This window comes from Molossus molossus, unplaced genomic scaffold, assembly GCF_014108415.1.
Source record: "Molossus molossus isolate mMolMol1 unplaced genomic scaffold, mMolMol1.p scaffold_m16_p_13, whole genome shotgun sequence".
Lineage (NCBI taxonomy): Eukaryota > Metazoa > Chordata > Mammalia > Chiroptera > Molossidae > Molossus > Molossus molossus.
The window spans coordinates 91,010,341-91,034,962 of NW_023425348.1; the positions used below are offsets into that span (position 1 = coordinate 91,010,341).

The 24,622-nt window shown below is 52.0% G+C and overlaps 3 protein-coding genes and 1 pseudogene across 4 annotated transcripts; 2 read left to right on the forward strand and 2 right to left on the reverse strand.

Annotated features, from left to right (window-relative positions):
- Nucleotides 1-884: 884 nt before the first annotated feature.
- Nucleotides 885-15,623, forward strand: VPS51 (VPS51 subunit of GARP complex). Its single transcript, XM_036258567.1, has 10 exons — nt 885-1,142; nt 1,619-1,748; nt 11,730-11,876; nt 11,957-12,176; nt 12,284-13,001; nt 13,339-13,554; nt 13,762-13,980; nt 14,368-14,489; nt 14,587-14,674; nt 15,232-15,623. Exons 1-10 carry the CDS (start codon nt 918-920, stop codon nt 15,490-15,492), a joined length of 2,346 nt encoding a protein of 781 aa, XP_036114460.1. The 5' UTR covers nt 885-917; the 3' UTR covers nt 15,493-15,623.
- Nucleotides 9,399-9,777, reverse strand: LOC118627976 (annotated as a pseudogene).
- Nucleotides 15,624-15,749: 126 nt separating the features above from the next.
- TM7SF2 (transmembrane 7 superfamily member 2) lies at nt 15,750-21,257 on the forward strand. 2 transcript variants are annotated; one of them, XM_036258570.1, is made up of 10 exons: nt 15,785-15,982; nt 16,405-16,601; nt 16,705-16,759; nt 17,099-17,293; nt 17,369-17,472; nt 19,699-19,818; nt 19,908-20,076; nt 20,302-20,382; nt 20,466-20,588; nt 20,919-21,257. In XM_036258570.1, the coding sequence occupies exons 1-10, from the start codon at nt 15,934-15,936 to the stop codon at nt 21,077-21,079; spliced, it is 1,254 nt and encodes a 417-aa protein (XP_036114463.1). In that variant the 5' UTR covers nt 15,785-15,933; the 3' UTR covers nt 21,080-21,257. The 2 variants fall into 2 exon arrangements, with proteins under 2 accessions (XP_036114462.1, XP_036114463.1); XM_036258569.1 differs by lacking the exon at nt 17,099-17,293 and having other exon boundaries at nt 15,750-15,982; nt 20,919-21,079.
- A 208-nt stretch (nt 21,258-21,465) lies between these two features.
- ZNHIT2 (zinc finger HIT-type containing 2) lies at nt 21,466-22,749 on the reverse strand. Its single transcript, XM_036258568.1, has one exon. The coding sequence runs from the start codon at nt 22,719-22,721 to the stop codon at nt 21,507-21,509; it is 1,215 nt and encodes a 404-aa protein (XP_036114461.1). The 5' UTR covers nt 22,722-22,749; the 3' UTR covers nt 21,466-21,506.
- Nucleotides 22,750-24,622: the final 1,873 nt, after the last annotated feature.

Below are 24,622 nucleotides of genomic sequence, written 5' to 3' on the forward strand. Positions count from 1 at the left end.
CATCCCCCCCCACCCCCTCTGAAGATAAATGCAAAAATGCCCTCAGGTGAGGATAAAAAAAGTAAAAATAAATAAAAGATTGTTTCCATTCTACCTCCGCCCTCCCCCCATCCCATCATAAGTAATGTTTCAAGAACCACGGTGATCAAGTCCTTTCCTCCATTCAAACTCAGCATGTCTCAATTTGAACTCCAAGTCATTTCCTGTCCTCTTGAGCGCTTCATCTAGGTGAACAGCTGCACTTTTGCCCAAATCAGAAACCTGAGAATTATCCTCAAATCCCCACTCAACCCGCCACTCAGCACCTCCTATTTGCCGACTTTGTCTTCTAAACACGGGTATATTTAAGTGCACCAGAAAGCCTTGGTTGTCTTAAAGCGTACCACAGATAATTCTGAAGGCAGTTCTGATGCATGTCAGAGAACCAGGCCTCCAGAGACTGCACTAGAGGCATCCTGCGGCGTACTGTATGTGCATTTAATTTCATAGCTCCCCTGTGAAGTATGCACCCCAATTTTAGGAATTGGGGTGGTAACAGAGCCGTTGCCCAGGTAACGAGGCAGTGGCAGGATGCCAGGCACATGCTCTCTGGCTCTACAGAGAGCGGGCCCCTGCCTGCGGGATGTGCGGGCAGTGGGGTTGGGTGCCACTACCCGCCCGCCCTCTGGGAGGGCAGCAACCTCATCAATTCCACAAAATCCTTCCACCTGGGAAGCTGGGGGAACCAAGGACTCTCTCGGAACCTTTTCGGTCCAGGAAGAAAGGTGCAGGGGAACTCTAGTGTCGAAGGACCCAGGGAGGCGGGGGAACGTTTCACCTGAAGGACTGCCTCGTTTCAACAAGAACTTTATGGTTCGCGGAAGTGCCTCCTCCCAGTCTCCTTCCCAGCCTCACGCGGGTGGGCTGCACTTGGCGCGATGGCGGCGGCAGCCGCTGGGCCTGGCCCGGGGTCTGGCCCTGGGGACTCCCCGGAGGGGCCGGAGGCGGAGGCTCCGGAGCGTCGGAGGAAGGCGCACGGAATGCTGAAGCTGTACTACGGCCTCTCGGAGGGGGAGGCGGCGGGGCGCACCGCGGGGTCGGGCCCCCTGGACCCGACAGATCTCAATGGGGCCCACTTCGACCCGGAAGTATATCTGGACAAGGTATGTTTATGTGAGGCGACCAGGCCCCTGATATATTGCACCCCCCAGAACATGTCTCCGACTCTGTTACGGGGTTGAAGGAAGCAGGGGTTCATATGAAGAAGATGACCTTCGGCCAGGCAGTTGGAATAAAGCTGGAGTCTAAGGGGGCACAGGCAGGTCTGGATTTGCCTGATGGCGAGGAGTGTAAGGTCTCTTGACGTTTTGATAGGTCCGGGATAGGGGGCGTGGCCCAGGTGCTGGCGGGCACTGGACTGGGCCTTGGCTGAGTCTGAAGATTTAAAAGTCTGACAAACCCCAAATGTGGTTCCCCAACCCTAGTAACTCCTGAGCTGTGCCACTTACAGACTCCTTTTGGGGATTCCCGACAGTGTTGGGAAAAGGGTTTTCTTGCACCGAATGCCTTCCAGTTAGGGGCAAGGCTTGGGGACATGAGTGCCCGCTGACCTGAACACTAACTACCCAGTTTCCTCCAGCTGCGTAGAGAGTGCCCTCTGGCTCAGCTGATGGACAGTGAGACGGATATGGTGCGGCAGATCCGGGCTCTAGACAGCGACATGCAGACCCTGGTCTATGAGAACTACAACAAGTTCATCTCAGCCACAGGTGATTCCCACTGGGACACACCCCTCACTGTCCCACTTCCCCCAGTTTCTTCTCCTGTGCTGGGAAAATTAGCAGGGGATTTAGAAGGAAGAGTCCCAAATTCCAGTCCTGCCCTGATGTTAATTTACTCTCCCCTCTGTCTATCAGAGCTTTTGTGGTCAGATGACTATAGAGTTAATAGCTGCTCTCAGGGTGTTGTTTTGAGAACCAAAGGGGAGAAAGGACAAAATGAAATTTTAAAATGAAATTAATTGATCCGAAGTACTTAGAATGCCTGACACAAAAGATGCCTTAGTAAGGGTTAGTTTCTTTCTCTAGTAGTAGCTTTCTTCTCTGGTCCAGATCTGTCTTGAAGATGGGCATGCTTCTTCCTTCTTACCTTTTCCTTTCCTTTTCCTCCCTCCCTCCCTCCCTTCCTCCTTCTCTTCTCTTCTCTTCTCTTCTCTTCCTCTTCCTCTTCCTCTTCCTCTTCCTCTTCCTCTTCCTCTTCCTCTTCTCTTCTCTAGCAAAGAAACAGAAATGTATGACCTTAAGAGACACAAAGATGCCCTGGCCAGTTTGGCTCAGCAGTTAGAGCGTCGGCCTGCGGTCCTGAGAGACCCGGGTTCGGTTCCGCTAAGGGCGCGTGCCTCGGCTGCAGTTTGTCCCCGGCCCTGGTCGGTTGTGCAGGTGGCAGCCACTCGATGTGTTCCTTTCACATCGATGTTTCTCTCTCTCTCTCTGTTCCTCTCTCTCCCTCCCACTCTACCTGAACAAAAAATGGAAAAATGTCCTCGGGTGAGGATAAAAAAAACAAAAAAAAAAAAAAAAAGAGACACAAAGATGCCCTGGCCGGGTAGCTCAGTTGGTTAGAGCTTCTTCCCAATACACCAAGGTTTCAGGTTTGATCCCCAGTCAGGGCACATATGGGAATCAATGAATGTATACATCAGTGGAACAACAAGAGTGATATTTCACTCTTGCGCTCTCGCTCACTCCCTCCCTCTCTTTCTCTAAAATCAATTTTTTAAAAAAAATTTTGAAGTGAGTCACAAAGGGCATTTTTCCTTCTGTGTCCTTTCTCTTCAAGACAGTGCCAGACAATGTTCAGCTATCTTTCACACTAGCTTCTGTCTTGTGTTGGTGAAATGCACTACTTGCACTTTTGTCATAATTTTGGACCCAAGTGCACTTAGTCCTGGAGGCAAATCCCAAGGGTCTACTGCAGTCCATAGGAATGTTCCATGAACCTCTATGGGGTGCATTCTGATGTCTTACTCTGCTAGTGTTGCAGTGGTTGGTGTAGTAACACATTGTCATTTTTCTTTTATCTGATTTGAAGCAGGTTCAATGAGTAGGTGACTTTCTATTTGTTAATACCAGAATCAGTCAGCAAGAAATCATAGATTCTGTGCTGAGACATTTCTCATAGGAATTTTGCAAACATTATATTTTTTAATTTGTTAGAATATGTATAATATTTTAACACTTAGCTCTTGCTTAATAGGAATGGTTTGTTATTTTACCTTTTTCTTAAGAAAGGGGAAAATTATAAAGTAAGTGTTAGAGTCAGGGGATCTAAGTCTATAAAGACTATAAATTCTTATATTCATTCAAAAAATACTCACTGAATACCTCTTTCTCTCTCTCTCTCTTTCTGCCAAGGGCTGTTTTGCACATTGGGGATATAAGAACAAAACAGCTAGATCAAGCTCCTGCCTGGAGCTTGCATTCTAGTTGGGGAGACAGACAATAAATGAATACACAAATAACAGTGCTAGTAAGTGCTATAAGAAAAATAGAGTAAAAGAATGATGTGTGTAGGGGTTCACTTTTAGCTAGGGTAAGTGTGAGAAGCACCCCCCCCCCCCCGAAGGTGGTGACATTTTGAGCCAGGACTTGATGAGAAAAAGCCAGCCCCAGAGGTGGGGTGAGGGGAATGGCAAAGGCTGTAAAGAGACAGCACATCCTGTGTATTGTGAATGCAGCAGGTAGTTTAGGGAGGAGAGTGGTAGGTGACTAGGGTACAGGGTTAGTGGGGCCAGATTATGTAGGGATTTTTAAGTGGCTGTAAGGATCCTGCTCTTTACTCTGAGTGAAATGAAATGAGGACAGAGGGGTCCTTATTTTATTTTATTTTTAAAAATTTTTATTTATTTATTTTTTTGGTACGTGCCCCTAGCGAGAACCGAACCCGGGACTCTCTGGTCCGCAGGGCAGCGCTCCAATGGCTGAGCCAAACTGGCCAGGGCAAGGGGTCCTTATTTTAAAAGGACCCCTCTGTTCACATTGTTGAGAATGGACTTTAGGGAGACAAGGGAGGCCATTGCAGCAGTCCAGGCAAGATGCTGATGGCATGGACCATCGTGGCAACAGTGGGAAAGTAGGCTTCTGTCCCCAGTCTGCTCACAGAACATTCCTGTGGTCCAGGTGCCACACATGGACTAGGTGTGGGTGTGGGAAGGCTCACGAGTGACACAGTTAATATTATCAGATTCCTCCCCTTAAATATGGTTTGCACAACCACCAGCAAATCTCTGACAATCTGAGACGTAAAAAGTGGTTTCTATGTAGTTTTAATTTTTCTTGTGGGTAAGGTTGAGCATTTTTTTGTATGTTTAAGAGCTTGGCTGTGAACTGCCTGTTCGTGTCCTTTGCCTGTTTTTCTATAGAGGTATTCTTTTTCATAATGATTTATAAGAGTTCTTCACATACTAAGGAAGGGTCACCCTGTATGATATGACTTACAGATCTTTCTTTAAGTTTGTTCTTTTTTTTAATCCTCCCCCGAGGACATTTTTCCATATTTTGTTCAGATACAGTGGGAGGGAGAGAGAGAGAGAGAGAGAAACATCGATGTGAAAGGGACACATCAAGTGGCTGCCACCCACACAACCCGAATGGAGCCAGGGACAAACTGCAACTGAGGTATGTGCCCTTAGCAGGAACCGAACCCGGGTCTCTCTGGACCACAGGCCAACACTCTAACTGCTGAGCCAAACTGGCCAGGGCTTTAAGTTTGTCTTTTAATTTAGCTCATGATGGTTTTAGTCAATCAAACAATTTCATTAATTGTTTAATTTTTTAGAGAGAGTGGAAGGGAGGGAGGGAGGGGGAAAGAGAGGGGGAGAGAAAGATAGAGAGAGAGACACAAATAGGTTGCCTCCTGCACGTGCCCTGACCTAGGCCAATGATCGAACCTGCAACCCAGGTACGTGCCCTTGACCAGGAATCGAACCCATGACCGTTTGGTTTGCAGGCCAACACTAACCACTGATACACACCAGCCAGGGTCATTAATCTTTTTGATGGCTTCTGAGTTTGAGGTGTTTCTAAGCATTAAAATTCTCTCTGGTTTTCTTTATGTACTTTTGTGATTACATTTTATTTTATTTATTTTTATTGATTTCTGAGAGAGGAAGGGAGAGGGAGAGAGATAGAAACATAGATGATGAGGGAAACATCCATTGGCTGCCTCTTGCATGCCCCCTACTGGGGATTGAGCTGCAACCTGGGCGTGTGCCCAGACCAGGAATTCACCTGGTGACCTCCATAGGTGGATGCTCAACCCCTAACCAGGAATCAAACCAGTAACCTCTTGGTGCATGGGTCAGTGCTCAACCACTGAGCCACACCAGCCGGGCACACTTTTTTTTTTTTAACTTGATTTTTATTGATGACAGTATTAGATATGTTCCTATTTTTCTTCCCTAATACACTTTAAATTTATATATACATATATATCTTTTAATACGTTTTTATTGATTTTTTTAGAGAGAAAGGAAGGGAGAGAGAGAGATAGATAGAAACATCAATATGAGAGAAAAACGTTGATGGCTGCTTCCTTCATGCCCTCTACTGGGGATCGAGCTCCAACCTGGCATGTGCCCTGACCAGGAATCAAACCAGGACCTCTCAGTCCATGGGACGTTGCTCAATCCACTAAGCTACACCAGATGGGCGTTTTCTACGTAGTCTTATTTTTCCATCTGAACATTAAAGTATGCTGTTCAAAAAATAAAAATGATCTCTTAAAATTTTATTGAATCAAGTTAAATTTCTAGGAAAATCAACATCTTAGGATATTGGGCTTCCTCTCCAAGAATGTAGTATGCCTTTTCACGTCTTTAGGCCTTCTAATATGTTCTTCAGTAACTTATAAAGGTCTTAGCATGTAAATGTTGAACATTTTTAAATTTTTTTCTAAATAGGTTGAGGTTTTAAAATTGTATTAAAAATGGCCCTTTTCGCCCTGGCCAGTTTGGCTCAGCGGTTAGAGCGTCGGCCTGCGGTCCGGAGAGACCCGGGTTCGGTTCCCGCTAAGGGCATATACCTCGGTTGCAGTTTGTCCCCGGCCCTGGTTGGTCGTGCGGGTGGCAGCCACTCGATGTGTCCCTTTCACGTCGATGTTTCTCTCTCTCTCTCTTCCTCTCTCTCCCTCCCACTCTATCTGTGCAAAAAATGGAAAAATGTCCTCGGGTGAGGATAAAAAAAAAAAAAAAAAAAAAAAAAAAAAAATGGCCCTTTTCTATGTATCTTCTAACTAGTGTGTGGGAATGCTGTTGCCTAATACTGTTGATTTTTTTTTTTTTATCCTCACCCTAGGACATTTTTCCACTTTTTGTTCAGATAGAGTGGGGGAGAGAGAGAGAGAGAGAAACATCGACATGAAAGGGACACATCGAGTGATTGCCACCCACACGACCCAACCAGGGCCGGAGACAAACTGCAACGGAGGTACGTGTTCCTAGCGGGAACCGAACCCAGGTCTCCCCGGACCGCAGGCCGAGGCTCTAACCGCTGAGCCAAACCGGCCAGGGCTTGATTTCTTTTATATTAATTTCATACTCAGTCACCTTACTAAATTCTTTTTTTTTTTTAATCTTTATTGTTGAATGTATTACAGATGTTCCTCGTTTTCCCCCCATTGACCCCCTCCTCCCCACTCCCGCCCCCCTCCTGCCTTTTCCCACACTGTTGTCTGTGTTACATTGGTTACATATAAGTTTTTTGGTTTATTTCTTCCCACCCTGAAACCCCCTTCCCTTTGAGGTTTGTCAATCTAGCAACCAATTTGTACTTCTTAATCCCTTCACCTTTTTCACCTGTTCTCCCAACCCCACTCCCATCTGGCAACCAACAAAATGTTCTCTGTATCTATGAGAATGTTTCTGTTCTGCCTGTTCATTTTGTTTGTAGATTCAATTGTTGATAGATACATATTCATTGCCATTTTGTTTGTTCATATATTTTATCCTTTTCTTCAAAAAGACCCTTCAACATTTCATATAATAACGGTTTGGTGGTGATAAACTTTTTTAACTTTTTCTTGTCTGGGAAAGTCTTTATATGGCCATCGATTCTAAATGACAGCTTTGCAGGATAGAGTAACCTTGGTTGTAGGTTCTTGCTTTTCATCACTCTGAATGTTTCTTGCCACTCCCTTCTGGTCTGCAAAGTTTCTTTTGAGAAATCAGCTGACAGTCTTATGGGAACTCCCTTGTAGGTAACTAACTGCTTTTCTCTTGCTGCTTTTAAGATTCTCTCTTTGTCTTGAACCTTTTGCATTTTGATGATGATGTGTCTTGGTGTGGGCCTCTTGGGGTTCATCTTGTTTGGGACTCTCTGTGCTTCCTGGACTTGTATGTCTATTTCCTTCACCAAGTTAGGGACGTTTCCTGCCATTATTGTTTCAAATAGGTTTTCTATTTCTTGTTCTCTCCCTTCTCCTTCTGGCACCCCCAAGATGCGAATGTTGGCACAGGTGAAGTTGTCCCAGAGGCTCCTTACACTCTCCTCATTTTTTTGGATTCTTTTTTCTTTTTGCTGTACTGATTGGATGTTTTTTGCTTCCTTATATTCCAAATCGATGGTTTGCTTCTTGGCTTTACCTGCTCTACTATTGAATCTGTGTAAATTATTCTTTATTTCAGTTAGTGCCTACTTCATTTCTGACTGTGCATCCTTCATTTCTGACTGGTCCTTTTTTATGCTCTTGAGGCCCTCACTAAGTATGTTGAGGTTCTCACTAAGTTCATTGAGCATCCTTATAAGCAGTGTTTTGAACTCAGCATCTGGTAGGTTGCTTATCTCCATTATGCTTTGTTCTTTTCCTGGGGTTTTGTTCTGTTCTTTCATTTGGGACCTGTTTCTTTGTCTCCTCAATTTGGCCACCTCCCTGTGTGTATTTCTTTCTTTTTTTTTATCCTCACCCGAGGACATTTTTTCATTTTTTGTACAGACAGAGTGGGAGGGAGAGAGAGGAAGAGAGAGAGAGGGAAACATCGATGTGAAAGGGACACATCGAGTGGCTGCCACCCGCACAACCAACCAGGGCCGGGGACAAACTGCAACCGAGGTACGTGCCCTTAGCGGGAACCAAACCCGGGTCTCTCCGGACCGCAGGTGGACGCTCTAACCGCTGAGCCAAACTGGCCAGGGCTGTGTTTGTTTCTATGTGTTACTTAACAAGTGGTATGGGGCTAGCTGAGACCAGATGCTGCTTGTTTGAAAGAATTTAGGAAAACCTGAAGCAGGATCCAAGACAGGCCAATCCTATGGGTAAGCAACTGGCAACAGCTTGGGTAGGCCTGAAAGTTGGGTGGGGCAGGGCCTCAGGGAATCACCAGGGCAGGGCAACCAGTATGAGCCATGTTGCTGGAGTCCCAGATATGATGGCTGTCTGCTGCCCCGGGGAAGGGCTCACCAAAGGAACAAAGGCCTCTGACAGCACGTTTGCCCTGGAGAAAGCCCCCTCTCCAGCCCTCGCTCCAATGCCAAACAGCTCAGTGCTTCCCTGTATGTCTCTGGCGCCCCTGGAGTTGCCTCCCCTCCAAGCTTAGAGGGAGAGAATCCGATAAGTCCGTGCGCGGGCCCTGTAAGAGGAGCTGCCTGGGGCTCCAGCCGCCTCAGCCTCCCTGAGCCTCAGTTCCTGCTGGTTTTTCCAGCCAGAAGTTATGGGGATTCTCTTCCTGGCACTGGAACCCTGAGCGGGGTGCCTGGTATGGGACAGGGACCCCTCAGTCCTCAGGGAGGACCTTCCCAGCCAAGGTGTCCTGATTTTTATCCGTCACACGTGGGTGTGGGACCAGCCCGTCTGCCTTCCCCTCCTACCAGTCTTGATGTGGCTGCTTTAATTCCGTAGTTCTAGGACTTTCATTCAGCTGGATTTCAGGCAGTTTTTTTTTTTTAATCGTCATTCGAGGACTTTTTTTTTCATTTTTTGTTCAGATAGAGTGGGAGGGAGAGAGAGGAAGAGAAAGAGAGAGAAACATTGACGTGAAAGGGACACATCGAGTGGCTGCCACCCACACGACCCAACCAGGGCCGGGGACAAACTGCAACTGAGGTACAACGTGCCCTTAGCAGAAACCGAACCTGGCTCTCTCTGGGCCGCAGGCCGACGCTCTAACCTCTGAGCCACACCGGCCAGGGCGATTTCAGGTGGTTCTGAATGATGGTTTTTCAGTAGTTTAGTTGTAACTTTGATGTGGTTGTGGGAGGACCATGTTTACCTATGCTGCCATCTTGACCGGAAGTCTCCACCTTACTAAATTCTTATTCTTTAGGTAATATTTTCAGTGATTCTTTAGTGTTTTCTCTCTCTTTTTTCTCATAATTTAAAAACTGTGAACATCCTGTAATTCAGTCACAGCCTTTATTCCTTTACTTCTAGGTGACTTCTTCACTGGGTCTCAATTCCCTTTTGTTTTTTTAATCCTCACCTGAGGATATATATATATATATATTTTTTTTTTTCTTTTAAAACTTATCTTTATTGTTGAATGTATTACAGATGTTCCTCCTTTTTTTCCTATTAACCCCCTCCTGCCTGCTTCTGTCCCCCTCCTGCCTTTCCCCACACTGTTGTCTGTATTCATTTCCCTTTTAAATAACATACTCTTGCTCCGGAAGGCCGTTAGCTTTTCATCATTCTTTCTGTCTAGATGAAATCCAAGGACAAAGCCCATAGGGACAAGTACATGCACATTTGGTCGCGCACAGTCTGAATCAAATTCATCCTGACTGCTGCAGTCTTGGTGCCACCAATGACCCCACGACCAAGGGCAGCGGCAGGGTTTTCTCTTTATACAATAACATCATCTGCAAATAGTGACCATTTTACCTTCTTTCCGATTTGTGTATCTCTGAAATATATTTCTTAAGTCTAATTGAGTTTGTATCTCCAGAACGATGTTAGATAGCAGAGATGATCATGGTCACTCTTGCCATGTTTCTCATTTTACTTATTTATTTATTTACTTTAGTATTATTATTTTTTATCCTCACCCAAGGATATTTTTCCATTTATCTTTAGACAGATTAGGAGGGAGATAAGGAGGAGGGGGAAAGAGAGAGAGAGAGAGAGAGAGATAAACATCGATGACTGGTTGCCTCCCATGCGCCCCCGACCAAGGTGGGAAAGATTAGTGGAGGAGCAGGTTTGGGGAAAGTCGAGACTTCCATTTTGGACTGAGCTGCCAGTTTGCCATCCACATTACAGTGTTAAGTAGGTCGTTAGGCAGGGCTTCGGTCCGGAGTAGAGCCAGAAATGTCCAGGTCACTCTAGCCACGGGACTGGATAGAGCCCCTCAGGGAGAGGGAGAGCAGAAGGCATAGCTCTGTCCTCGCTGAAGATTTGGAGGGAGTTGATGTTTGCTTGTATTTTCTCTGCGAAGCATGCAAGTTGAGAGTTAGTGGCATGTATGGGAGTTTTCAGGACTGAAGAGAAAATGTTATTTTGGAAAATGGGAAAGCAAAGGGTTCAGAATGATGGGTGGGTAGTATGGAGTGCTACATTGGGACCTGAAGTCATAACTTTAAAGGGAGGTCGGTGGCGTGATTTTGTGGCCCAGTTGCAGCTGTTTGGGTGCCTGGGGTAGGTGGCTGGTTGGGTTAACCTACAACAGGGTTTCAGTAATAAGTCATGGAGGGAGGGGGCATGAGAGGCAAGGGGACTTGCAAATGCGTCATGATGCTGGTGGAGGACCACAGACTCCAAGAGAAATGAGGAGGGAAGTTCAGGCGTGAGGGGTGTAATAAATAGTGACAAAGTGCCAGGGTCAGGGGGTCTGGAGTTCCTGAAGAGGACAAAGGATTGTTCAAGTGGGTGGACAGGGCGCGTGATAGGAATTACAGAAAAAGGAGAGGCTTGAAGCTGAGATTTTAGAGGAGGCAGTTCTTGCTGAGGGCAAGGGGAGGGTGGCACAGATGAGGCAGAGGTGAGAATGGATGGAATTGAGGAAGTCAGAGAACAGAGTCAAGGATGTCCACAGGCTCATTCTCAGGGGTGTTGATGTCCACAAGGAGGTGACAATGATCAGGAACTGAGGCGTGGCAAAAAGGACCGCAGGGACAGCAACAGGAGGACTATAGTTTGATGGCACGGTCTTCAAAGAAGCAGGAGTCTTGAAGGGAGGAGGAGTAGAGCCTGTCTGGAAGAGTTAACGGACCAGGCCCTGAAGTGCCAGGGTGTGAATCCTCCTTAGGCAGGTTTCTGTCGGACAAAAGGGAAAGGACCCTTCAGAGAAGATCTGTGTTCTGGAAGGAGAGTGAAAGGGTTTGGGAAGTCTTGAAGGAGATAAAGGTGAAAAGTATTTATTGTCTGCCCAGTGATCAGGCAGTGCACTGGGCACTGAGGATGCCCCTGGAAGGAGCAGACAGGTCTCTGCCTCCTTTGGGTCTGGGTATATTCTGAGGGCAGGGACTGTGACTCCATGAGCTACGTTCCCACTGTACCAGGGGTGGGGGCACACTAGGGGTGCTTGGAAAACACCTGCTGCACTGATATAATACCCCCCATGTCCCTGTTTACTGTGACCAAGCACCATTGCAGCCTGCATCACACCCAAACATCAGTGCAGCCCTCCAGCAGTGGGCTCAGGGAGTTTGGGAAGGGGGCATGTGTGTGAGCATCTGTACCGTGTTCTCAAGCTGAGTTTGCACCTGTTAACTGTGTCCGCCTCCATCTCCTTTCCCTCTTCTGCGCCCTTGTCCTCCCAGACACCATTCGGAAGATGAAGAATGATTTCCGGAAGATGGAGGATGAGATGGACCGGCTGGCCACCAACATGGCTGTGATCACGGACTTCAGCGCGCGCATCAGTGCCACACTGCAGGACCGCCATGAGCGCATCACCAAGCTGGCAGGTGGGCCCTGCCCCAGAGAAGGTGCTAAAGCAGGCCACCCTCGGGGCTTTGGGGCTAACACCACCTACCCTCGCCCCCAGGGGTCCATGCTCTGCTGCGGAAGCTGCAGTTCCTCTTTGAGTTGCCCTCGCGCCTCACCAAGTGTGTGGAACTGGGTGCCTATGGGCAGGCAGTGCGTTACCAGGGCCGCGCGCGGGCCGTGCTGCAGCAGTACCAGCACCTGCCTTCGTTCCGTGCCATCCAGGATGACTGCCAGGTCATCACGGCTCGCCTGGCCCAGCAGCTACGGCAGCGCTTCAGGTGTGACCCCTGGGCCCTCATCCGACCCCTTCCCTTTGCTTTCCTGCTCCCACAACCTCACCCCAAATTCTATCTGCCCACTCTTCCCTGCCATCTTCCTCCGGCAGGGAGGGCGGCTCTGGTGCTCCTGAGCAGGCCGAGTGCGTGGAGCTGCTGCTGGCCCTGGGTGAGCCTGCCGAGGAGCTGTGCGAGGAGTTCCTGGCACATGCCCGAGGGCGGCTGGAGGAAGAGCTGAGAAGCCTGGAGGCGGAGCTGGGGCCCTCCCCGCCGGCCCCTGATGTGTTAGAATTCACTGACCGAGGAGGCAATGGCTTTGTCAGTGGCCTCTGCCAGGTGGCCGCAACCTATCAGGAGCTGTTTTCGGCCCAGGGCCCAGCAGGTGCCGAGAAGCTGGCAGCCTTCACCCGGGAGCTGGGCAGCCGCTACTTTGCACTGGTGGAGAGGCGGCTGGCGCAGGAGCAGGGTGGCAGTGACAACTCGCTGCTGGTGCGGGCACTGGACCGCTTCCACCGGCGCCTGCGAGCACCGGGCACCCTGCTTGCTGCTGCTGGGCTGGCCGAGGCTGCCACGGAGATTGTGGAGCGAGTGGCCTATGAGCGCCTGGGCCACCACTTACAGAGCCTGCGGGCGGCCTTTCTGGGCTGCCTGACCGATGTCCGGCAGGCACTGGCCGCACCTCGCCTGGCTGGGAAGGAAGGCCCTGGCCTGGCCGAGTTGCTGGCTAATGTGGCCAGCTCTATCCTGAGCCACATCAAGGCCTCGCTGGCTGCTGTCCACCTCTTCACCGCCAAGGAGGTGTCTTTCTCCAACAAGCCCTACTTCCGGGTATGGCCTGCCCCTGGGCATTTTTTAATTCGTTCTGCAGATTGATAGCTATGAGGGCACACAGTCCTTGCCCCCAGGCATTCTGGGTGTTTCGAGCTGTCATGAGGAAGCCTGGCACAGCCTAGAGGGGTGGGGAAGGCTCTGATGGCATCTGCAAGCAGGCTCCCCAGTACTGGTCCCTTCCCTAAGCAGGGTAGCTGCTCTGGGGTACTAGAATGCGGGATGAAGCTATCCCTTGACAAAGGGCCAGGGCATTTAGGGTTCCAGCAGAGGTTCACTAGCAGCCCCTGCCTAGAAGAGGGAACCTCTTGTATACCTGGGCCCTTCCTCCTCACAGGGCGAGTTCTGCAGCCAGGGTGTCCGTGAGGGCCTCATTGTGGGTTTCATCCGGTCCATGTGCCAGACGGCTCAGAGCTTCTGTGACAGTCCCGGGGAGAAGGGGGGTGCCACGCCACCTGCCCTGCTCCTGCTTCTCTCCCGCCTCTGCCTGGACTATGAGACAGCTACCATCTCCTACATCCTGACCCTCACTGATGAACAGTTTCTGGTGCAGGTGAACTGCCAGCTCATAGCAGGGTAGGGGGTGGTGGTGCTGGGAATGCAGGAGGCTAGGCAGTGCCTTCATGGTTAGACCCAGGCCAGCTGCCTGTGCCCAACCCAACCTCTCCCTTGCCCAGCCTGTGCCCAGGTCCTGGTTGGCAGTGGCCCCTGAACTTCCCCAGTACCCACTGCCTTTCTGTCCTCTGCATCCCTGGTTTAGGACCAGTCTCCAGTGACACCCGTGAGCACACTGTGTGCAGAGGCCAGGGAGACAGCACGGCGGCTGCTGACCCACTACGTGAAGGTGCAGGGCCTGGTCATATCGCAGATGCTACGCAAGAGTGTGGAGACGCGGGACTGGCTCAGTACCCTGGAGCCCCGGAACGTGCGTGCTGTCATGAAGCGGGTGGTGGAGGACACAACGGCTATTGATGTGCAGGTGCTGGCGAGGGGAGCTCTGATGTAGACTGGGGGGGGGCCTGGTAGTGCCTGCATCCATGGCCTCATTCCTCCTCAGCCCTGGATTGTGGCATCATCAGCATTTCATCTGTGAGGAAGCTGAGGCCCAGAGTCACCCAGAAAATAAGAGCCTGAGTATTAACCCTTTGTGTCCCACCTTTGCCCCACTCCACTAGTTTTCTAAATAGTGACAGGGTACCATTTAGGTACCAGGCCTGGGCTATCTGTGATTCTTGTAACAAATGTGACTCTTGTAGCAAATGAGTGTGTAACTTAGGGCATCCCTGGCCCCTGCCCTGGGCACCTGGTGAACTGCTGGAGGTCCCCTGTGCTCTGGCCTCCTTGCAGTGTCTCCTTCCACCACCAGGTGGGGCTCCTGTACGAAGAGGGTGTTCGCAAGGCCCAGAGCAGTGACTCCAGCAAGAGGACCTTCTCTGTGTACAGCAGCTCTCGGCAGCAGGGCCGTTATGCACCCAGCTATACACCCAGGTCTGCTGATCAGGGTAGCCCTGGGGGAATGGACAAAGGACAACAGGATAACGGTGCAGGGTGGGCTCTGAATGTTTGTTTCCCACCCCTCATCCAGTGCCCCAATGGACACCAACCTCTTGAGCAACATCCAGAAGCTGTTCTCTGAACGTATCGACGTGTTCAGCCCTGTTGAGTTCAACAAGGTCCGAAGTCCCCAGTGACCCCACCTTCTAAGGGCCCTGGGAAAGGTCAACTGAAGCAGCCCCACACTGGCTCAGGGAGCCCTAGAACCCTGTCCCCCCAGTCTCTATATTTCTAGAAGTGAGTGGCCATCCAGAGCCCCACCGTCACCATCCCATGGCCCTTTGCCCTGACCTTGGTATGGGTGCTGATCCAGTTTGCCTCCTTGGCCCTTGTACTAGTCCCCACGGTAGTCCTGGGTCCTCCCCAGAGATTCCTATTCACACCTTGGTCTCTGCCCCAGCGCAGCCCATGCTCAGGGACCTGGTGTTCTCCCTCTAACCCAGTAAGTCCCCCTTCCCCATCAGTGCTGACCCCCATCTCTGTGCTCGGTGCCCCCCATCTACTTCCCTTCAGATGATGGGGCTGATCTTGTATTCCTCCCTCCCTCCTTGCCTGGGGCTTTCCACACCCTCACAGCAACTGGCATCTTGTTGTCTCCCTGGCCCCTGCCCAGAACATGGGTGCCCTTCCCAATAACTGCTGTTGTGGAGCTGCATCCCTGTGTCCCTTCCTGCAGGTGTCCGTGCTGACCGGCATCATCAAGATCAGCCTGAAGACGCTGCTGGAATGTGTGCGCCTGCGTACCTTTGGGCGCTTTGGGCTGCAGCAGGTGCAGGTGGACTGCCACTTCCTGCAGCTCTACCTGTGGCGCTTTGTGGCTGACGAGGAGCTTGTGCACCTGCTGCTAGATGAAGTGGTGGCCTCAGCTGCCCTGCGATGCCCAGACCCAGTGCCCATGGAACCCAGTGTCGTGGAGGTTATCTGCGAGCGCGGTTAGGCCCGGCTGTTGTCATGCACGGGCTTGTAGGCCGCCCCTACCTATATTCCCTGTGTTCCCTGACCTCTCGCTTGCGTGGCCCTTCCCCTTTAGCCTCAAAACCTGCCTAATAAAGACGTTCTGCCCCTTCCCTCATGTTTGTAGGGGCGGGACTTGAGGGGGTGGAGTTGTGAGGCTGAGGCTTATGATTCGGCATCTGAGGCTGGTGTGGGACTCGCCCCCGAGAGCCGATTGGCTGGTCTGCTGGGCCCAGGATGGGCCGGAGGCGGATCCATTTGAAGACCTCGGGAGGAGGGTTTTCCGAGTCACAGCTCTGCCCAGGCAGGTGCAGGTGCCGAGGAGTGGGATCCCTCACGTCACCGTGCTCATCTCGGGGGATGGGGTGGGGTGTGTTTTCTTGACGGATTTTTGCAACTCCCACCTCAAGGCGGAACGGAGACCATGGCCCCTCAGGGCTCCCGGGCCCCGCTGGAATTCGGGGGACCCCTGGGTAATGGGCAGAGAAGGGGGGACCTGGGGCCAGAGGCTCTGCAAGGGAAAACGAGGGGTGAACTACGGGTGGAGATGAGGCAGGATCGGAAGGCTTTGTGGGGTGTCCGGAGACAGGTTTCTGGGGGGTTTGTGAGGAAGTGTCTGGAGAGGGATCTGAGGAGGAGCCAGTTCTGGGGGGCGCAGAGCGGGGGATTTGTGGAATGGAGAACTGGACAGAGTCCAGGGAGCAGGAGGAGGGTTTTGGAAGGAGCCTGGAGGCGGGGACCGAGATGGAAGTCAGGGAAGGGTGCGGATGGCTGAGAACGCGATGTGGAACAGGGCGATGGGAATGCTAAGGGGTCCCTGGTGATGATGGGGTACCTGTGGGGGTCAGGGAAGAGTTGGGGAGCGGACCCCCGACGCGATCGCCCCCTTTCCCAGGCGCTGCGGCGCTGATGCTGCTGCTCCCTGCCACCATGTTCCACCTGCTCTTGGTGGCTCGCTCCGGGCCGGCGCGCCTCCTGGGCCTACCCCCCTACCTGCCGGGACCCGAGGCTCTGTGGAGCCCCTGGGCGCTGCTGCTGTGGCTCACCTGGCTTGGCCTGCAGGCGGCGTTCTACCTACTGCCGGCGCGCAAGGTGTAGACTCGGTTCGCGGACGTGTCGGGGAGGAGGGCGTGGGGCAGGGCTCCGCGAGAAGAAAGGCACCCTCAATCCTTATCAGAGCCCTTTGTGTCTGCAGATGGCCGAGGGCCAGGAATTGAAGGACAAGACTCGCCTGCGCTACCCCATTAACGGTGCTTGTGGCTAGACCCTTTCGCTGGAGCTGCAGGGGTGGGGTGGAGCTCCAGGTCTAGTGGGATTAGCCCTGACCCGGAGCTCCGTTATTCGCCTCTTCTGCCCAGGAAAGACCTGGGGGAATCTCGCTGGCCCTCTGCACACTCCTGTCCCTCCACCCCTTCCTACAGCATTTGCTGCCCCTCTGCACCACAGTAGTTGCTGAGGTGATCTAAAAGCCAAGATGTCAGCCTAATGGTTTGGGGCGAGATCTGTGACCTCCCTGGGCTTTGAGCTGTGTGTATTGTGGGGGTGAGGGTGGGGTACGGTCCCCAGGACTCACTATGTGCTGGGTTCAGGCTTCCAGGCCCTGGTGCTGACAGCCCTGTTGGTGGGCCTGGGGGTGTCAGCTGGGCTGCCCCTGGGAATGCTCACGGAAATGCTCCTGCCCTTGGCGTTTGTGGCCACCCTCACCGCCTTCATCTTCAGTCTCCTTCTCTATCTGAAGGCTCTAATAGCCCCTGCTTCCGCCCTGGCCCCTGGGGGGAACTCAGGTGAGAGGGGTTCCAGTAGGGTGTGGATGGAGGGATGGGGTGTTTGCTTGCACCTCACCTTCCATTGTTCTCCAGGCAATCCCATTTATGACTTTTTCCTGGGACGGGAGCTCAACCCGCGCATCTGTTCCTTCGACTGCAAATATTTCTGCGAACTGCGGCCTGGCCTCATCGGCTGGGTATGCTGGGCATGGCTAAACGGGACTGGGGCCAGCAGGAGGGGTGGGATGAGTGAGCAGCTCTTGGGCAGGGCAAGGCCCAGTATTTCACAGACATAAATCATTCATTCATTCCACAAATATTTGTCAAATCTAACGTGTCCTAGGTACTGGGATACAATAGAAAAAAAATTACAGAAAAAAAAAATCTGTCCTCATGGAGCCTACATTCTAGTGGGAAAGACAAAAATAAGTATATATAGCATGTCAGGGAACACTGAGTGCTGTGGAGAAAAGCAAGGCAAGGAAGGAGGAAAGGTGTAATTTTTTTAAATCTTTACCTTATATGTTTCTATTGAATTTTAGAGAGAGAAGGGAGAGAGAGAGAAACATTGATTGGTTGCCTCCCCGTTTGTGCCCCGATCAGGGATCAAACCCACAACTTAGGTACATACCCTGACCAGGAATTGAACCCACAATCTTTTGGTGCACGGGATGATGCTTCAGCCAACTGAGCCACCCAGCCAGGGCAAAGTGCAATTATTTTATTTTTATTATTATTTTAAATCTTTACCTGAGGATTTTTTCTATTTATCGTCAGACAGAATGGGGGTGGGGAGAGGGAATCATTGATATGAGAGGGACACATCAACTGGTTGCCTCCCGCACGACCCCGACCAGGGCCGGGGTCGAGCCACAACCGAGGTACGTACCCTTGACCAGAATTGAACCTACAACTCTTTGATCCGTGGGCCATTTTCACCACTGAGCCAAACTGGCCAGGGCACAAAGTGCAATTTTAAATAAAGCAGTCAAGTGCAAAATCTATTTTGAGAAGAGAGAGTGATCCTATGCTGCTTGCTAGTCAAAGCAGTGCAGAACTTAGAACTGATCACTGGATTTAGCAACATATCACTGTTGTCTTTGACTGACATGCCAACTGTGTTTCTTCTTTCTTGGTTATAATCAGTGCTAGACTGTGGTCAGGATTTTCTAAAGGTCCTTTCTATCCCTCGGAACCTCACCCAGAGACAGGAGGCATGCCAAGCGCCCGGGATTCCAGCCTCCAAGGCTATGTTCTGATGTGTGGAATGAGATAAAGCAAGAGTTTCTTCCTAAGATTATTATAAGGATTAGAAGTGGTAACGCCCTAGCCGGTTTGGCTCAGCGGTTAGAGTGTTGGCCCACGGACCAAAGAGTCCCAGGTTCGATTCCAGCCAAGGGCACATACCTTGGATGCTGTTTGTCCCTGGCCCTGACTGGGGTCATGCGGGTGGCAGCCAGTCAATGTGTCTCTCTCACATCAATATTTCTCTCTCTCTCTCTCTCTTTCTCTCTCTCTCTCCCACTCTGCCTGAAGATAAATGTAAAAAAAAAAAAATCCTGCCCTGGCCGGTTTGGCTCAGCGGTTAGAGCGTCGGCCTGCGGTCTGGAGAGACCCGGATTCGGTTCCCGCTAAGGGCACGTACTTCGGTTGCAGTTTGTCCCTGGCCCTGGTTGGTCGTGCGGGTGGCAGCCACTCGATGTGTCCCTTCACGTCGATGTTTCTCTCTCTCTCTCCCTTCCCCTCTCTCCCTCCCACTCTATCTGTACAAAATATGGAAAAATATCCTCAGGTGAGGATAAAAAAAAAAAAAAAAAAATCCTCAGGTGAGGATTAAAGATAAATAAATAAATAAAGAAGTGGCAACCTAATAATAGCACCTACCTACTGCTGCTAGATGGGGGTGCTTGGTACAGGCGGGCTGCCAGCCACCATTATTGAGTACTTACTCTGTGTCAGACACACTGTGCTTAGTGCTTCACATGCATCATGTCAATGAGCCCTCAGGCAGCTCCACGAAGCAGGTCAAAGCAGGTCTGTAATTATCTCCATTTCCCACATGGAGGTGGAGAAGGTGGGCTTTAGAGAGGGTAAGCAACTTGCCTAAGTGGGGAAGCTAAGATTCAAAACTAGGTCTGTTTTAACTTTCAAGCCTGAAGCACCCGTTTACTCCCTGTGCTGCTCTCCCAAAGGGAATACTACAGGACAAGGGAAGAAGAAACAGGCTGGGAATGCCTCTGAGATGGTCCATGGCAGGCTCTCCGCCCCTGGGTACGGGGGCTGCATCCATTTGACAAAGCTGGAGTTAATGACTAACAGTTAAGAGAGAGACGGGGAGAGGCTGGCCAGTGCCCTGCTCAGGTGCTGCCCCTTTCGTGGAGACAGGCTAGAAACAGACTACCCTGTCTTCTCCCAACCTCCAGGTCCTCATCAACCTGGCCCTGCTGGTGCAGGAAGCAGAACTTCGGGGGAGTCCCTCCCTTGCCATGTGGCTTGTCAATGGCTTCCAGTTACTCTATGTGGGTGATGCCCTCTGGTATGAGGTAAGGTTGGACTGGGCAGGGGAGGTAGGGAAAGTTACCTGAGAAACTTGCAGGGACTAAGCCATTGTGTCTGGGTCTTGTCCCTGCAGGAAGCTGTTCTCACCACCATGGATATCACACATGATGGGTTTGGCTTCATGCTGGCCTTTGGGGACCTAGCCTGGGTACCCTTCACCTACAGCCTGCAGGCCCAGTTCCTGCTGTACCACCCACAGCCCCTGGAGTTATCCATGGCCTCAGTCATCTGCCTTATCAATGGTCAGTCAGGAAGGGGCAGCAGGCTGGGTACATCATTCTCCCTCCCCTTTTAATTCATTCGTTTATTCAGCACACAGTAGGTAGGTGCTCGGCCAGGCTCTTCTCTAAAGCTGGGGCTGGGTCCTGGGGTCCAGGCAGACTGGGTTTGGGCTGTGTGGGGATGATCGGGGTCAGGCAGAAGGATGGGGCCCTCAACCCTGACTACCTGCTCATGCTTTCCCCCAGCTGTTGGTTACTGTATCTTCCGAGGAGCCAATTCCCAGAAAAATACCTTCCGAAAGAATCCTTCTGACCCCAGAGTGGCTGGTGAGCTGGGTTTCTAGGGTGCCATGAGTGGGGACAGCTGGACTTCCTGGGGGTCTCCCATCCCACTACCTGTTTTTTCCCAGGCCTTGAGACCATCTCTACAGCCACGGGAAGGCAGCTGTTAGTGTCTGGGTGGTGGGGTATGGTCCGCCATCCCAACTACCTTGGAGACCTCATTATGGCTCTGGCCTGGTCCTTGCCCTGTGGTGAGTGGCTCGGGTTGGTACAGGGTGGGGTTCCATTGTGTGTGAGGGGCAGAGATAGAATGGTAACCACAAGATACTCAGTCTGGGTATAGAATGGAGAACAGGGGTGCACCCCAGTGGAGGGAGTAGTCAGGGAGCTGGAGATGGACTCAGGATGTAACTGGGGCAGACCTCTGTGCCAGCCTAGCACTGTTGGTCCCTTGCTGTGTAGACCCTAGACCTTCCACCACTGAGCCCTGATGTCCCCATGAACCATGAACCTGATGCCTCTCAACTAGGTGTGGAAACCTTTGTTCTGGCTGAGTGGTCACAGAGCCCCCTTCCCCACAGGGGTTTCCCACCTGCTGCCCTACTTCTACCTCCTCTACTTCACTGCACTGCTGGTGCACCGCGAGGCCCGGGACGAGCAGCAGTGCCTGCAGAAGTATGGCCTGGCCTGGCGCGAATATTGCCGGCGTGTGCCCTACAGAATTGTGCCCTACATCTACTGAAGTGGCCCCACCCACCTCGACAGGGCACGTGCCCATCCATCTGCCAGTACACCCAGCAGCAGGAGCCTGGACACACCTAGGACTCAAAAGCCTGTACTCAATCCTGCCCTGAGCTCCAACAGGCAGGGGTGAACAGCCTCAGAGAGGTGGTTTGGAGCAAGGAGAATATGAAACCAGTACCCAAAAATGGAGTGGAGGGGTTGCTCTGTTCTTGGATAAACATCTGAAACCCTTGGTGCCACTTCTCTCCCTTTCTGGGGCAGATGTTTACACATCGGCTGGGTCAGCCCTGATAGGGGAGAAGCTGAGAGATTTGTGGGCCCCAGAGTCTGGGGGTGGGTGGGAACAAGAGCTGTCTCTCAGAAATGGGCACCGCCGACAGTTCAGACCATTTACAGCTTTATTGATGACAAGGAGTCCACGCAGTTCAGCCAGGGAGTTCCTCAATGAGAGTCCTCGGCGCAGGTGGTAGGGGACCTCTCCAAAGTCGCTCCAGCTCCCCAGTGAGGGCTGCCACCTCCTCGGCTGCCACAGCGTGAGCTCGGTGGGCCCTGGCACAGTCCAGAGCCAGGGCTGGGAGGACCACCTCATTTTCGTTGGTCCAAGCCAGCAGGAACTGGCACTTCTTCCGGGCGCGGTAGAGGCGATCTCGCTCTTCAGTAGTCTCAGCCTGTTTCCGGGCCCGGCCCAGGGTCTGCACCAGGTGCCCCAGTGCTGCCAGTGTGTAGCCCTTCTGGTTGGCAGGGCCCTGGCCCAGCAGGATGCGGGCGGCCTCGCACATGGCACCCCGTGTGCCCAGCGGTCCGGGGGGATGCTCGCCCGCTTCAAGCACGTGAGCTGCGGCCTGCAGGGCTTCTTCAGCAGAGGCAAACACCTGCTGGGCTCCCAGGGCTCCCGAAACGCCGAGCAGCGTGGCACAGAAGTCAGAGAGGAGTGCGTCGTCGCCGCCGTGATACAGGACAAGAGTGTGTGCATAGGCGAACAGCACGTTGGGCAGCTGGAAGCGTACGAGCGGCGAGGCCCGGCCGCGGCTCAAGCTGGCCAGCGTGGGGATCCGGGTGGGCACGGCGGGGGTGCAGGCCGCCGGGGTGTCTCGGAGAACCGTCTCCTCGGCGGCCGGGGACCCCGCGGCAGCGGCATCCTTCACGGGTCCCGGTGGTGCCTTCGCAGGGGCGGGCTCCAGCTCCGCGGCCTCACCGCCCGGGGTATCATCCAGCTCCTCCAGAAGTCGGGGCCCGGTCCCGCTACCCCACCACCACGGCCGCCACGGGGGCAGCAGCCGCCCGGCCTCGCCACGGTTCAGCAGCCGCTCGAAGGCCGCCTTCTCGGCCGGGGCTAGTCGCTCCCAGAGCCCCAAGAGGCCGCCGGGTGCCGGGCCAGGTCTGAGGCCTGCGTCCTCCGGCTCGTCCTCGGTCTCGCGTTGCTGACGCAGCCGGCGGAGGGCGCTGGCCAGGCGGCTGGGAGAGGCGCTGCGGCCGCGGAGCTCTCTCAGCACCTGGTCGCGGTAGAAGTCCTCGGCACAGGAGCCATGCGCCCGGTAGCAGCGCAGTGAGCAGTAGGGCACATTACAGCGGGGGCAGGTGTAGCGCGCTGGCCGGGCCTCGGCCGCCGGGCAGAAACCGCAGGGCCCGGCCGGCTCCATGGCAACTGGCTCCGCGTGCCACCCGCGAGCGCACAGGGGCCGCAGCTCGGCAGCCTCCGGCGCTTCTCGGTTACTTCCGCCTCTTGGGGCCGACGGAGGGCCGAGTCAAAGCTTCCCGAAGACTCTCGGCAACTTCCGCCCACACTCGGAACCCAAACCCCACCCCTCTCTCAAGTAGCAGTTGGACAGAGCCCCGCCGTGCCGGGGTGAAGTAGGAAGGCGCCTTTAGCCGGCACCAGCTAGCTACCTGGTGGGTTGCCTTCTTAGCACTATAAAGCGTAGAGGCAGAAGTCGGTCATTGTTTGTGCCAGGTTCATGGGAAATGAGATACTAAGGGAAACGGACAAAGTGGGGAGAGTGGAAAGGCCAAGATTGGGTACCTAGCCTAGACTGGGTGTGTGTGGACGGCATTTTCCCTCTTCAAAACAAAGCAACATTTAACAAATATCTGAGCTCCTGTTTGATTTCCTCCTCCAACTTAAAATGCAGATTCCACACGAGGTACCCAAAACAGTGAGCAAATAGATGGGGTTCTATCATAATGGAGCTTACAGTTTGTGGCAGAGTGGGGGCGTTAACCCACAAGCACTGAGTTGATCCATGACACCATGAAAGTAAGCTCTGGTTCTTTGGTCCCTCACCTCACTCCCATCCAATCCCACCTAGTCAGTTCTGCCTTCAAAATACCTTGTATTTATTTCGATGTGGATCATATATTTCCCTACCAAGATCTAGGTGGATTTGGTGACCTTTACGTCTGTTTAAAGTGAGTTGATCAGTGAAGTAGTGCAACAGTCAAGTTTGTTCATTTTTTTACATCCCACCACCACTGTGGTCTAACCACCTTGCCCCTCAACTGGATGACACCACCTTAACTAGTTTCCTCTTTCTTGCCCGTCCACCAGAAAAATCAACCAGAGAAAATATTAGATTACAAGTCAGATCACATCAAGACTGTGCTTAAAATCCTTCCCTGCCCTTAGTGACTCTTCACTGCACTTGGGCCCAAACTCCTCTCCATGTCTGACTGCACAGTTCTTTCGCAGAAACTTTCACCACGTCACCACCCAATTAGCTCGTTTCAGGTCTCACACATCCCATCTTGAGACCTTTCCTAGGATAGTATGTCTGTCTACCCAACCCCCTTCATTACAGAACCCTACTTTATTTCCTTTGAGGCTATTAATAACACTTGGAGTTTCCTCACTTTGCCCACAGTGAATCACAATCCTTAGAAGGGAGGGTGCCAGGTCTTTCTAACTAGAGATAAAAACAGCCAATATATTTGTACCTACTATGTGGTAAGTGCTGATCTAAGCACTTTCCATCCTTTATTTAATCTTCACAGCAACTGTCAAGAGATTATTATTAATTTTTTTAAATTTACTTTAGAGAAGGGGGAGAGAAACATCCATTTGTTGCTCCTCTTATTTATGCATTCATTTGTGGATTCTTTTATTTTATGTTTTAATCCTCACCCGAGGACATTTTTCCATTTTTTGTTCAGATACAGTGGGAGGGAGAGAGGACGAGAGAGACATCGATGTGAAAGGGACACATCAAGTGGCTGCCACCCACATGACCAACCAGGGCTGGGGACAAACTGCAACCGAGGTACGTGCCCTTAGTGGGAACCGAACCTGGGTCTCTCTGGACCTCGGGCTGACGCTCTAACCGCTGAGCCAAACTGGCCAGGGCTCATTGGTGGATTCTTGTATGTGCCCTGATGAGGGATCAAACCCGTAAGCTTGGTGTATCGGGATAATGCTCTAACCAACTGAGCTACCTGGTCAGGATGATTAAATATTTACAAATGGAACAAGGATTCAAACTCAAGACAGTCTAAGTCCAGAACCCAAGTTCTTTCTTTACCCTATGGTATACTGTATTCTAGGAAGCGG